This window comes from Euprymna scolopes, chromosome 21 (genome assembly GCF_053919585.1).
Source record: "Euprymna scolopes isolate OS-2025 chromosome 21, ASM5391958v1, whole genome shotgun sequence".
NCBI lineage: Eukaryota > Metazoa > Mollusca > Cephalopoda > Sepiida > Sepiolidae > Euprymna > Euprymna scolopes.
This window is the reverse complement of record NC_136502.1, coordinates 126417907-126432989: the sequence shown is the minus strand read 5'-3', so window position 1 is coordinate 126432989 and position 15083 is coordinate 126417907. Positions and strand designations below refer to the sequence as shown.

The window sequence follows — 15083 nt, the reverse complement described above, 5'->3', positions numbered from 1 at the left end:
TCTAAAGAATGCTCTGTTCAGACCTACATTTAAGCAAGACATATTTTCCGTGCAGGCTGCAATTAAACAAGGCGCGAATTATACAATTTGGCCAAAATACATCAAAATTGACATACCCCAATGGAACTGTATTTGACATTAAAGAAAATGGCCGACTATATTATTTAAAAAGTATGGTTCCCTCAAAAACTGTCTGTCACGACTTGGAAACCTGGCATAAAATTCTAGGACACTGCAATACAGCTGATATTAAAAATTTACCAAATGTAGTCGAAGGCATGAAAATAATACCTTCAGAAGATCTCCCAAATTGTGATGTGTGTGCACAGAGGAAAATGACAAAAGATATAAGCCGAACGCCAGACAAAAAAGCTACAAAAATTCTCTCACTTGTGCATTGTGACTTAGCAGGTCCGATCAGACCGATTGGGAGAAACAATCTAAGGTACGTTTTGAACTTTATTGATGATTTTTCCGGTTTAATTATGGTTTATTTTCTAAAAAACTTAACAGTTTCTATACTTTCCTGATATTTTGATCATTTCTGTGGTAGCTGATGTTGCTTTCTGCACTACATATCTCCTTATCACCTTTCCATATAATTCTCTGTACACTGTTCGCTCTTTTACATGTAATCATCACATGCTAGTGACAGTTATAACAGCAATGATGGAGTGTGCTTCTCATATAATGTTTATTTCCAAATATTACTGCTACCTATTGTTCTCCCCTCTTTCTATCTTACCTCCAACTCGATATTTTCCCAATCCACTTATGCAAACTTCAATCTTTGTTACTTGTAAATTGTATGCAAATTGTTACCTGCAGGTTGTGGTCTGCCAGTTCAGTGACATTCTTATGCTATCTACTTCCCTTTCAAAATAGTCTGCTCATCCATAATGTTTTCAGCTGTACATCCAAGCTCAAAAACACTGAATCCAATTGTCTCATAATATGTGATGATGAGGGCTTGTCTTATTTGCTTCTTTCCCTTTTACAAATCTGATGAGTTTTCATGTGCAATGCTCTTTTCCTTTGTAGCATTGGAATATATTATATTAATCATTAAATAATAATTTTAAGATAATATAAAAAAATTACAATTAAATCAATTTTAATATTTAATCATGAAATAAGATTTTCTTCAGAATGTCAGAAAATAATAATTGTGAATGGTGAAACATGTTGAAAATGATAGTCTCATTTTTGTGACCTAAATAAACTAACCCTTACCCATGCCTAATTCTTTGGCATATAGATTCCTATGATAAATCGACCCTTACGAATGTTCCATTAGTAGGGGATCTAGGTTCCTATAATCAACTGGTCCCTACTAGTATATCATTTTAAAGGACCATGATTCTTATGATAATCTGACATTTAGTAGTGTCCTATTTTTTGGATATACATACCTATGATAAATTAACCCTTACTAGTTTCACTGTTGGGGCATAGATTTTTATTATAAACTTACATTTACAGATGCCCTATGCTGGAAATATTGATCTTTCTGATAAACTGGTCCTTACTAATGTCTCATTTTGAGGATGTTAGATTCCTTTGATAAATTGACCTTGTCTCAAACATTGATTTTTCTTAATTTTATAGCAAATCATTTTTGCATATTCATAATAATACAAATTTGTTCATTTCATAGTTTTCGCAATTAGTAGATAAAATAGATTTTAAGATAACATGATTATTACAAAGGATCTGCATTACAAATAGCACCTGATAATTATGAATATATTAAGAAAATTATTTAAAGAAATGATTGCATAATTCGCAGTAGATTTTTTTCTTAATAGTGATAATATTTAAGTTAAGAAATAATAATTCAAAGGAAATAGTGTCGCAGTACCTGAAATATTGCAAAATTATTTTCCATATTTAATTTACTACATTGTATTCTTGTGCTTCGTTACAACCATAAAATAACTTTCATTTTAAATAAAAAATGTAACAGGTTTAATGAATTACAAAACTCGTCTCAAGTAAAAGCTATCAATCAATGTAGGTAAAAAATGAGAGCTGGCAGAATCCAAACAAAATTCAATATATTAAAATTTTCTTCTAAATTCGACTCTCATTTACTGACAAAAGTACAAAACCAATTTCTATCAACCAATAATTGACATCAGTCAAATTTCTTAACTTGTAAAATGAGAGCAAAAATATTTTTTTTTATTATTATTATTGCCATTCTCCTACATTCATAATATGATTGTTATTCTTCACCGTGAGAATTTTTAGGGATTTTGAGTTTGCAGACATCAACAATCATTTACATAATTTACCAACTAAACTGCAAAAATACCAAAGTTTGCTGAAGGATTTTAAGAACAGCATTGTGTAAAAAAAGCGATTGAACAACCAGTTGGACATATGTGTTCCTTGTAATATCAGGATGCATTTAATTTTGAGTCATAAATAACCTTTAACAGCATGTAGAGACACATTTAGTGCCACAATTAGATCACACACTGCCTACAAGTCGAGTAGGAGTGAGATAACATACAGAGCAAGTGTTCAGTTTTTAGCTTGAATAGTTATTTTAGATGCATACAAGAAATTGAATGAGAATAAATACTTTAAAGTTTTACTATATACACAACTCATACGTTATTGTTCATCACTTTGTAGACCAAACTTCAATCTGACATCCCAATTGCTGTTTTTGTTGAAAAATTGCTAACTTAAAGGACGAAAAATACAAGAGTCGTTTGTAGAGTTCATATGAAAAATTATCACAAAACTAATTAATTCATCTTAAAAATAAAAACAACAAAAACTTATTTTGCTTCTTACAAGTTTTTATTCTTTGAAATACAGGGTTATTCAAAAATCAAGAGACTTTATTCAAAAATATAAATACTTTATTCAAAAATTAAAAGACTTTATTCCAAAATATAAAGACTTTATTCAAAAATCAAGAGACTTTATTAAAAAATATAAAGACTTTTTCAGATATAAAAAAAAATTATTTTTAAATTTTACCCTTAATGGTAAAATCAAATCAAGGTATGGAGAACAATATGAACTCGGATGGTTCTGCTAACAAGAAACTCAGAGTAATGATGAATGAATCTCTTTTTGAGTTAATAAAAAGGCTTGTTGGGCAAAATGAACCTGCAACGGAAATTATGCAGATGACAGGACAGAGCAAGTCTACTGTGTATAAAGCAGTTTCAAAGATAAGAGAAAATCCAGATTCCTCTTATTCTGAGAATTATGGAAAATCAGGGCGACCTACAACACAGCATCCTGACTTGGTAAACAAGGTTAAAAATATTATTAATGAAGCCCAGTCGTTAACTCAAAAAGGGATTCAAACAAAGTTTGAAGAAAAATTTGGATTTACCCTGAATCAAACCTCCGTTTGCAGACTTTTGAAGGAAGCGGGGCTAACAAGAAAAAGGCTGAAGAGGAAGGCAGCTGTCATTAACACGAATAATCACCGTGAAAAAAATGAGAGAATACGCCATGGCTTTTGTGGGATATTGAAACTGCGAAGTTTTGTTTCTGGATGAAACAGGCTTTAATTTGCACACATCCAAAAATTATGGATATTCGCAAATTAGTGTAAGCCCAGTTACTTATGTGCCCCCTTCTAAAGGACAAAACCTATCAGCCTGCTGTATTATTTCACAGTTCAGCCTATCCTATTACAAACTGATTGATGGATCGTTTAATGGGGAGAGGTTTCTTGAGTTTCTCGTCGGGGCTGTTAATGAGGGTGTTTTAAGGAGAAATGTAGTCTTAGTAATGGATAACGCCCCAATCCACAAGACAATTGTTGTTAAAGAGTTTTTAGAATCTCACCAGATTGAAGTTGTATATCTTCCCCCCTACAGACCCGACCTTAACCCTATAGAAAATTTTCTTAGTATGGTTAAGTCTAGATACTCGGCCATAAGACCTCGTGTTGTTACTAGGGAAGAATAAAAATTAATGTTGGTAATGTTTTGGAAAACTTAAATGGGGAGGATATGCAAATTTTTGAAAATCTCATAAGAAAAATGTGGGACCTAATCTACCAAGTAATAACAGGTGTTGAATAAATGAAATTATAAAGTCTCTTGATTTTTTAATAAAGTATCTTGGTTTTTGAATAAAGTCTTTATATTTTTGAATAAAGTCTTTATATTTTTGAATAAAGTCTCTTGGTTTTTGAATAACCCTGTAAGTAAAAATACATGCAAAGAAAAGAATTTGAAATAAAATTGAAGATTTTTATTATTTTCTCAAATATTTTTTTTTGTAATGATTGGCTATATTTTTAAGCAAAATCTGGTTTTATTTAGTTTGTAATTGCAAATGCTTTAATAGATTTGATTTCATTGAGAAAGAAGTCACATACTTAAAAAATGGTTTCTATTTTTAGTTCTGTTAGTTCTTAAAGATCAATGAGTAAATCTCTAGTGCTATCTCTTGTTCACTTTTTCATTTTTCTTATAATTTTGTTCCAGCTGGGAATGGGACATCATATCAGATTCCAAACATTCACTAGCTATCTAATACATTTAAATCTTCACTTTTTGTTTCATTTTACTTGAGTAGAAGTTCACAGAAATCAAGGGACCCCTTCATAGGGGTTAACACTTTATTTCTATATGTGATACATAGATATGCAAATATTTCCTTAAAGTTATATTTACCTAGCATATATTGAGTTAGTAAAGTGATTAAGCATGTTAATTTTTCTTTTCTATAATTGATAAATAAACTGTTATAGTATTTTATGATTTTCTCAAAAATGTTTTTTCTGTTGTTGATTGAGTACCTTTTTATGCAAACCCACTGAATATGGCTTTTATTTTGCATTTGCTAGTGTTTAACAAATTTGATTTCCTTGAAAAAATACTCACAGACTTCAAAACAAAATTGTTTTTATTTTTACTCTTGTTGTTCTTAAAGATTAAACTATTTCTGGTGCAATCAACATTTGTTTTATTTTAGTTTAGTTGACATTCTCAGAAATCAAGGGAGCTCTTCCTGGGGCTAACACTTGATCTGTATATGAGATACATAAATATAAAAATAATCCATTAATGTTTTCTTTATGTTTATAATATTGCGTTAGTAAAGAAGTTAGGAATTTAATTTTCCTCTCGATGATTGACCAGTTAACCAAGTTATAGTATATATTTTGTAGCAAAATGTTGTAAGCAAAAATCAGGAACAAAGATAGGAAATAGTCAGTTTCATCCTGCACTGCCCACCTCTAGAAGAGAGGGATTTCTTGGCTGTAATAATCGTACAGAAAGAAGGAGACAGAAAATAAGTAGAAGAAAACTCGCTTCTTGCAGATTCTTGGTTCGTCACAAAGAACAATCCAACCGCCAGAACCACCAACACACAATCTGGAGGACACTGCCTGACTGCTTCCCAGTGTCCTGCCTTTATAGTGTCCGGGAATTATATATTTGCATAATCGAGTCCTGCCTTGCCAATTTCCTCCAAATGGAGAAACGCGATAGACCACAGTCTGTTAGAGTTAAAAAATGGAAGGTGCCATAATGTGTGATATCCATTACAATTCTCTACCAGTGTAAGAAAATGCTGCACAGCCTACAGTTTCCTCCTGGGATAATACTTCGCTGACAATAGCTCTCATTATCAGGGAAGCCACATTCAAGCCGAACCCCAAACAGGTCAGACAGTATTTTTTCTCGTCGATTTCCAGTCTGGTATGGCTACAATGTCTCATGGACTCGTACTTGTAGGTATGCACTCTTGAGGTCCAGTAGAGACACGTTAGCATCTTTTTGTTTCCATTTACGCAGCTTAGCTGCATAAACATCTGTGTTGGCCATAAACGCATCTACGTAATGATTTAGCTCTCGGTAGTCCATCATCGGGTGCACTTTAGCTTTGTTCTGCTGTATCACAGCCATCAGGGGAATGAGGCCTTTGGTGGGGGTCCCAATTTATCCTTTGATGAGCCAACCATTATCTATCCAGGTGTGGAGCTCCTGCGTGTATTTGTCATGGATTTTTGCCAGCGCTGTGTATTCTGACACTTGATTGTGTAGCCTTTCAGGGGGTTGGTCCTCAAACCACTCCCACAATGCGGTTCACGTTCGGCTTTAATAGTCAAAGGTGGCAGTGAAATCCGGTTCATTAATAGAAATGACTGTGCATTTAATATTTTTCTTGCCGCCCACCCACACTGACCCTGTAGGCTTGACAATGGCACCTCCCAAAGCTTTTATGGCATCGATCCCTAGAAGTAAGTTAAACTCCAGCAATTTGTCAAGCACCACCAACATATTGATTCTGGCAGACACACCTTCATCAGTGGATACAGAGACAACTCCACCATAACAGCACGCATGGGATATACCACCAATCATTTCCATATTCATGTTTGTTTTTCTCCAAAACCGGCACCAGTCTGCACTTAAAATCGTCGTAGAGCATCCTGTGTCAATAAGCATCAGCATCGCATTCCATCAACATGGATGCTTGTCACCGGGAGCTTCGTGTTCGCATTTTGGTGGCACTTATGCTTGTTTCCCGAGCAGTTCCAAGCCCAGTGTCCACTCTCACCACACAGGTAACGTTGTGTTCCAAGCCCAGTGTCCACTCTCACCACACAGGTAATGCTGTGTTCAGCAAAGATAGCAAATAGTCAGTTTCATCCTGCACTGCCCACCTCTAGAAGAGAGGGATTTCTTGGTTGTAATGACCATAGAGAAAAAAGGAGATAGAAAAAAGGTAGAAAACTTGCTTCTCGCAGATTCATGGTTCGTCACAAAAACAATACAACTGCTAGAACCATCTACACACAATCTGCAGGAAACTGCCTGACTGCTTCTCAGCATCCTGGAATTATATATTTGCATAATCGCGTGAGAGCACACACGATTCTGTGAGAATTGCATGGGGTCAACGCCAATAAAAATCTATGGACGCTATCTTGGAACTCTCTTCTCCTCGGCCCGCAACACAACAACAGATGTATCCGAGGTAAGCTCTTTATTTCTCCCATTTCGGTTATTGCCATTTGCGCTTTTGATCTCACTGGATCATAGCACAAGAATTTATCTAGTCTGTTGGAGTATCCAGCTTAATGTTGTTACTATAGGCAGCATCACTTAGAGAAAATGCACCAATCCTTGCATAAGCCAGTGTAGACATACTGAGAGGATTTTATTTGTGCTTTATATACTATGTTATTTCAAATAGTTTATCAGGATTTACTTTCAGAAGAAAGTAGCCTCATCCTAACTTGTTGTGACAAGTTACTGTACAAAGAAACATTAAATACTAGATGACAATGTCTTATGTGTTTGCATGTGTGTCAATAAATGTGCTTTCTGCCTAAAAGAAGATTCACACACTTCACAAGAATATGGTTTCTCTCCACTGTGAATTCGCGTGTGTTTCAACAAATTTGATTTCTCCCCAAAGCAAGCACCACACACTTCACACGAATATGGTTTTTCTCCTGTGTGAATTCGTGTATGGATTATCAAATGTGATTTCCTTGAGAATGAAGAGTCGCAAACTTCACAAGAATATGGCTTCTGTCCAGTGTGCGACTGAATGTGCCTCAACAAATCTGAATCCTTCTTGAAAGAAGAGGCACATACTTCACAAGAATATGGACGCTCTGCAGTGTGTGTTCGCATATGGCTCGATAAATGCGATTTTCTTGAAAAAGAAGAGTCACATACTTCACAAGAATATGGCTTCTCACCTGTATGCGCTTTAATGTGCCTCACCAAGTTTGATTTCTGCCGAAAAGAAGAGAAACATATTTTACAAGAATATGGTTTTTCTCCAGTGTGGGTTCGTACATGAATCAACAAATTTGAGTTACTTGCAAAAGAAGATCCACAAACTTCACATGAGTATGGCTTTTTTCGAACATGTCTTTCTCTATCCTTTCTTTGGTTACAGTTCACAGAAGATGTAGAATCAGACATCTTTATCACCAGTTTTTAATATGTTATGTTTAAACACTATTATATTTAATCAGATTAAAGATGCACTTAAGGTCTGGAGTTAATGCATTGAAATTGACGGTATCTAAAACTATGTTTCCAGGCAGTTATTGTTTATATTATTTACTTACAAAAGAATATCCATATACTTCACAAGAGTCTGGCTTCTTTCAAACATGTGCTTCTCTATCCTTTCTTTGGTTACACTTCACAGAAGATGCAGAACTAGATATTTTTAACACAATTTTCAATATTTCATGTTAAAATACTACTATATTTAATCATATTTAGAATACATTTAAGTTTTGCAGTCAATGAATTAAAACTTAAGGTATCTCAAAATATTATATTCTTTTTTAATGTTTCTATGCAGTTTTTCATATTATAGAATGAAAAAATATTTTTGCAGTTAAAACCGTATTCTTAAGAGCACATGAATCCAACCACTATTTGTATTTCCATCTAAATTTAAGTAATTAAATTTCCGAAAATGAAACAGATTTTATAGAACATGTACCTCTTTGTTTGATATCTGATTAGACTTAAAAATTAAAATCTACATTAAACTTAATTCACAAAAAATTACACAAATTCTCAAAGTTTTTTCATTTAAAAATCCTCTAATTACTATTAAATTTCAGTAAAGATAAAAAGATTTATTTTACACATCTCGTCGAATGCAGAAATTCTTAGAAGAATAAATTGTTTATCTAGAAAATGTTTTACTACATTTTTTACTTATGAAAAAGTTGAATCACTTACACAAGAACACGATTTTTCTCTTTTCAGACATGATTCACATCAAGAAATTTCTCAATATTTCTTTTGCTGTATATATTTGCATATTTTAAGACATCCAGTTAATGGAGATCCATCCAAAGCCAACATACGATTTCTCTTTTTTTATGACTTGTTAACTTAAGGTAATTCACATCAAGAACTTTTATTTTCAAGACATCCAAGTAATAGAAATCCATTCAAGGTAAACAGTTGATTTAATGTCAGTTTGTTATATCTTGCTGGATAATCTGAAAATATAAAATTAAACTGTAAAGATGCATTTCCAGTAATTATATACTATCACTTTATAAAAATGAAAGATTTATTTAGATTTCAATGTTCTACCTTCTCAAATTAAGAGAGCACTCATTATCCCAACATATGAAGGGTTTGGAATATCTAAGTTTGCAGGCCATGTACTAATATAACATAACTTCACTTTCCACATCAACTTTATCCGTGACATATTATCCATAAATTTTGCCCGGAGATAAAAATGAAAAAATAATAAACACTTGAAATATTACATTTTGAAGATTTTGCTTGATTTTTTTTTTTTTTTTTACTATTTTAATTTGAACATTCCCCATGAATGCACAGTGAACCAGGCATAAAAAAATGACTAAGTTCAGCATTAGCTCCCCCCCCTTATTTAGCCCCCATAGTCCCCAGGGGACATCAAATCCTGGTGAAAATGAACAAACGGTGCACTTTTAGGCTTTTAGGCTTTGGTATTTCTGCACCATGCAAATAAGAAATTACTAAGTCCATCATTTGCCCCTCCTCATTTAGCCCCAAAAGTCCCCAACGCCTTAGCATATTTAAATTTGAGTTCAGCACCATGCAAAACTGCTAAATAGACATACACAGAAAATTTTGGAAAAATATGGTAAAATAGTCCCCAAAATGGAGTTTTTATTAGCCCTAAGAGTCCCTGGAGCACACTCAAGAGTTATCGCGAAGTATAGACAAACAAAATTATATAAAAATCAGTTAGTTATAACTTTTCACAAAATTTTATAAAAATCCAACGCATCTATTTTTTCAAAAGTGTCAATTTTAGCCATTTTAACCTGAAAGGCGCCCCCAGAGGGAAACCGGAGTTTTCCTGGAAAATCCATTTTGTTACTTTTTTACTCATATCATGCTTAATGCTTTTGCAAAATTTAAAAAAATTCCAAGGCGTAGTTATTGAGAAAAGTGCAAACAGATGAATGGACAAACGGACAAGGGTGAATTTACAGGCCCACCCTCCTTTTGTCGGAGGCCAAAAATTTTTTTAAGGCAATTACCCCAAACCCCTATTTTTTTTACACAAAATAACATGTTCTTCTTTTTTTGAAAATGTTCTGAATTTCCATTAAAATTTGATAATTCTTCAGTCTTGGGGGAAGTTTCTATTTAAAATGAGAAAAATATTCCAAGGTTTAACTAGTCTTTCATGTATAATACATGACATTTTTTAAACTCCAAGTTAATTTTACTTTTAAATGAAAAACCTATATCTTTATTCAGAATATTCTTACTTTCATGAAGATCAAATCAGAAGTTTAATTGCTATTTTGTTCCGATGATAAAAAAAACATTTTTTCAATATGTTTACATTTTACCACTATAAAATTATGAAAATACATGGTACTAGTGCACTTATTGATCCGTGCTGAAATAATAACACTATTATTTAGAAAGCCATTCATCGGGAGGGGAGGGTGTTTTGTAGCTAATCTGTACTTTAACTTAATAATTTAATAAAAACAGACATCATAAAACTTTAATTAAACTTGAAAATACTATTAAAAACAGTGCGGATCAATAAATGCACTAGCACCAAATACATTTTAAGAGAAACCTTACCATGACAATATGATTTTATCTTCTTTTATGGGATTTTAACAGCATGAAGTTGATATAATTACAGTTGAGGTGATGGTTTTATAGTCACTCTTAAACAGCTGTGTGATCTGATTTCAAACGAGTATTTATTTAATTCATTCAAATAATAAACTCTTCTTCAGATGAATACATAGAATATCATCGGGTGCTGACCCCCACTCCCCTTAAAAGTGAGATTCTACCTTGAATCCTGTGATTAAACATATAAACACACTTAGAATGTCAACAAAAAAAGAAAAAAAATTATTTTAGAATTTAGATTGGTGGATCATTGTTATTACTTTAATTATCCCTTATTTCTGTTTTTTTATCTTTTAGAGCAATTAATTATTATACCAAGTCTGAGTGGTAAAGTTGCAAAATCAAATCCAATCATCTAAAAAAGTAAATCCCCCTCATCCGAATAGCACATAAGATTTATTTCACATAGACCATAAAAATAATTTGACTACATTCATATGCAAAACTGATCCACTGTTCTGAAATATTTATTTTTTCATACGTTTTTCATTGAGTTTACACGTATTGCATAAAAAGTGGAATTTGATTCTTGCAGACAGTGATGCAACACTTTTTCGCTGGAAAAATGGTGGGATCTTTCTATCGATCCAGTAGATATCTCACTGCTGATGCTATTCTCTACCTATATAAGAGCCAGGTACGTCCAAGGATGGAATACTGTTGCCACATCTGGGCAGGAGCTGCTAGAAAGGACTTGTCCTGCCTTGATAGAGTTCAAAATAGACTTCGTAGCCTCGTAGGAGATGTCCTTTTCTCCTCCTTGCAACCTCTATCTCACAGAAGAGATGTTGCGAGTTTGTCTCTGATGTATCGTTATTTTTATGGAAAGTGTTCAACTGAGCTTCAATCTATGGTCCCCCCTCGCCAAACTTTCACAAGAAACACTCGTCTAGCTGTAAACACTATCAATAATTTCCCTCACTCTTTATCTGTGCCTAAACCTAAACGTAGATTCCATGAACAAAGCTTCTTTCTTAGAACTGCACGCCTGTGGAATTGTCTTCCGTTTTCCTGCTTTCCGGCTGACTACAATATGGTTGTGTTCAAGTCTAAAGTAAATAAGTTCTTGATGAGCCGTTCCATATAAGTTATTAAATTTACCAAATTTTCATTACTAATGATTACGATATTGACCAATTTCTACTGTTCACTCTTTAACCCTTATCCTTGAGTGGCCTCTGGGCCTTGATAATGTGGTGATGCCTTTGTAAAAAAAAAAAAAAAAAAAAAAAAATCTATGATAATAGACTTATTTTTGTATCAATACAATTGTGATAATCAATTAAAAAAATCATAATTGCTGAATATTCACATTGTTTATAACAATAAATAAAAAATATGTTAAAATAATATCCATTCAATTTTGTGTTTTGAAACACGGTATATATTTGTGTGTGGACAATACTTTTTGCACCCATGAAAGTTGATATAAATAACCGTTAATACAACTTTTGCTTTTAAATCATACTATTAACTAAAAAAAATAGTAATTATTTATGTCTGTTGATGGAAAGGGGATCCTTTTTTAATTAGTTTTTCAACCAAAACTTTGGTAAATTTTTACTTTATTTCCACCTTAACACTTTTTAAAGACACTTTTATAGGTTTTTGGCATCTGCTAAAAATGAATATCATTCAAATTTAGGACAGACAAATATTTTTCTGAATATAAGAAAATGTTTTTCAATATATTACTTAATGAATGTCAATGGCGTTCGTCATTCTTAACATAGGGGAAAGGGGAAGGGGTTTGTAACATGTATGCACATTAGTACTTTTCATTAGTACTGTTTTTAGGAAAAAACATAGCCTCAAGTAAAAACATAATAGATTATTATCTAGGGTTATAATCAGGATTCGGTTCTGGGGTTCGGGAAGGAGTGAGTCTGTGGCAAAAGCTGTGAAAATGAGGGCTTACCGTTCAAACGACCTAGGTGTGCGTGTGTGCTTTGTCATCGCTGCGAAGCTAGGATAAGAAAAGAATTCCAAGATGGCGTCGACAGCGTTTTGTAATGGTATGATCTCGGAAACTCTAGCAAAATCTTGTGCATATATGCAAATCAGTTGATCTTCGACAATTATAAATTCAGGTCGTTTTGGAAGTCAAGGTGAGAGAAAAGAACGGCCGGTTGGTAATTGTGTATGCTGGATCGTGTTGGTGGCGTGTCACCATATCTGTGTGTGTACTGATCAAACCGCTTTCCTGTCCCTTGCACATTGGACTTTGAATTGGTTTACATTGGACTTGCACATTGGACTTTGAATTGATTTACATTGGACTTGCACATTGGACTTTAAATTTGTTTAGATTGGACTTCAACTTCAGACTCTCTCGACAACAGCACGTTTCTGCCCTCTTTTTTTCCAATCGACCATACCTGGCCTCTTGCCACCAATGTCACACCGCACAATCCGAACGTCAGCAATATGAAATTCTTTTCAAGAAAAGATGTTCACGACTCTTTTCTCTCTGCTCCCCCAGGGAATTTTTCCCAGCTTTTATATCCTCCTATCTAGAAAAAAAAAAGGAAGAGACAGGAAAAAAAATAGCTTCTCCCATCATGCTCTGCCTTCCCAAGATGCCCTTCGCGTATACAAATGCGCTGGCCATCCTTTCCTTCTTTCCCAAAGATGCAGATATGCCCGGCACGTTTCTTTTTTTTTTCTTCTTCTTTTCTAACCCCACATTGGATAATAAAGGTCTTAATATCCAGAAAACTACTTGCCTGGCCCAAATGTAAATGTGATATTCGTTTTCAGCATAATTTAAAAACTGTAAGTCATCACTTTAACGGCGAATACTAAGGTGGAAAGAAAGTAAAAAAAATATCAAAACTTTAAAAATATTTAGGAAAACATTAATAATTACTACTTGGAGTAAAATGTAAACAGTAACCATATTTTTTATTGAGTCATCGATCTTATTTAGAATTCAACTTATCTTTTTTTGATTATTGTTGACTTACCTCCCTTTGATTTTGATATTTTTTTTCATGACGGGCAAGTTACTTCTCGGATACTATAAAATTTTATTTTCTTGGTTAAAAAAAAAAAAAAAAATTAATGATAAATTTACTTTTTACTTGGTCAAGTTATTTTGGGGATATTACATCTTCGTTCCATGACGGGTACGTCCATTACACAGACTTTTCTATTTTTATTTTTTTATTTTTTATTTTTTTTAATTAATCTGAATTCTAAATTGGTCATCTTATGGCACTTAAACCTGAGAAGATATGAACCTGAATTTAATAACTTATTTTAACATACAACTCGTTTTAATCACTTATCTTAGTGTGTGAAAATCAAACTGAATTAAGTTGAATTATTTGGTATTGGATTGAATTTAAACATTTACAGCGATAAGCTTTCTCGAAAATCTAGTCATAAATTGAGTTCAGTGAAAAGTATTTCAGTAATGTTGGACTCACCTTTAAGCATTTCTTTCGTGTTTTTTCTTATTTTTTCACAAAAAAAGGTAAATTAATAAAATAATCAGTAAATTATGCTTGTTGTAGTTTCAACAGAGCGACATTCTTTTGTCAAGAAGGAAATAAAATCGAACAGTCAACAAGGGAGATAATTCCGTATACAGTTCTACTTGAATGAAAAGTTCTTTTAAAAAGTTATATTCAATGCATTTAATCACTAACGATGCTTTAATAAAAAGTAATTTAATTTTCAACACAATTACAACTTTCACAATAAATTGTAAAAAAAATATAACTACCAGCAATAACCAGCATATACTTGGTTCGTTCAAATAAAAGCTTTAAAATCGCATTGGATTTTTATGAACGAAACTAATCTTACTAAGCTGGGTAATGGTCCATGATGGAGACACTAACTTTTATACACACCGGAAGTTGTAACCCGCGTCTCTCAATTTAGGTATGGAAGCATAGAATTGATACAATTTTCAATTATATTTTATGTTTATTTTTTTCGTAATATGGCTTGAGATGTGAACGCGTGTTTTTGTGTGAGACTAGAAAAGGCTCGTGCAACCCCCTCGTAATAAAAAGATATAAAAATACGTAAACTTTTCTTTATCAATTATTTTTTATATTCTTTAATTGCATATATATATATATATATATATATATATATATATATATATATATATATATATATAAAATATGCATCAAGTGTGCGCGAGCCTTTTCTAGTCTCACACAAAAACGCCCATTCACATTTCAAGCTATATTACTTATCATATACATACACGCACACAAACATAAGCGCCCACGTCCACACACGTACATATGTTCATGTTCGCGTACATACACTCATATTCATGTGTATATACACACATGCTAACGTACACACATGTACTCACACACGCGCACACATACGCACACAAGGACGATGTCACTTCCTTTCAAAGGAAATACACACATGCGCAAAAAACCACCGGGAACAAGTATAAAAGAAAAA

At 33.0% G+C, this 15083-nt stretch overlaps 1 protein-coding gene across 1 annotated transcript in view; it reads right to left on the bottom strand.

The window, feature by feature from the left end:
• The window catches only part of LOC145242889 (uncharacterized), a 78853-nt gene extending 64392 nt beyond the window's left edge, over positions 1-14461 (bottom strand). The window contains exons 1-3 of the mRNA XM_080105997.1: positions 14078-14461; positions 7274-8980; positions 6178-6424 (exon numbers count right to left, since the gene is read on the bottom strand). Coding sequence (XP_079962123.1) covers positions 6178-6424; positions 7274-7934 — 908 coding nt within the window. The 5' untranslated portion in view covers positions 7935-8980; positions 14078-14461. The remainder of the gene's footprint in view (positions 1-6177; positions 6425-7273; positions 8981-14077) is intronic.
• Between the last annotated feature and the right edge of the window lie 622 nt (positions 14462-15083).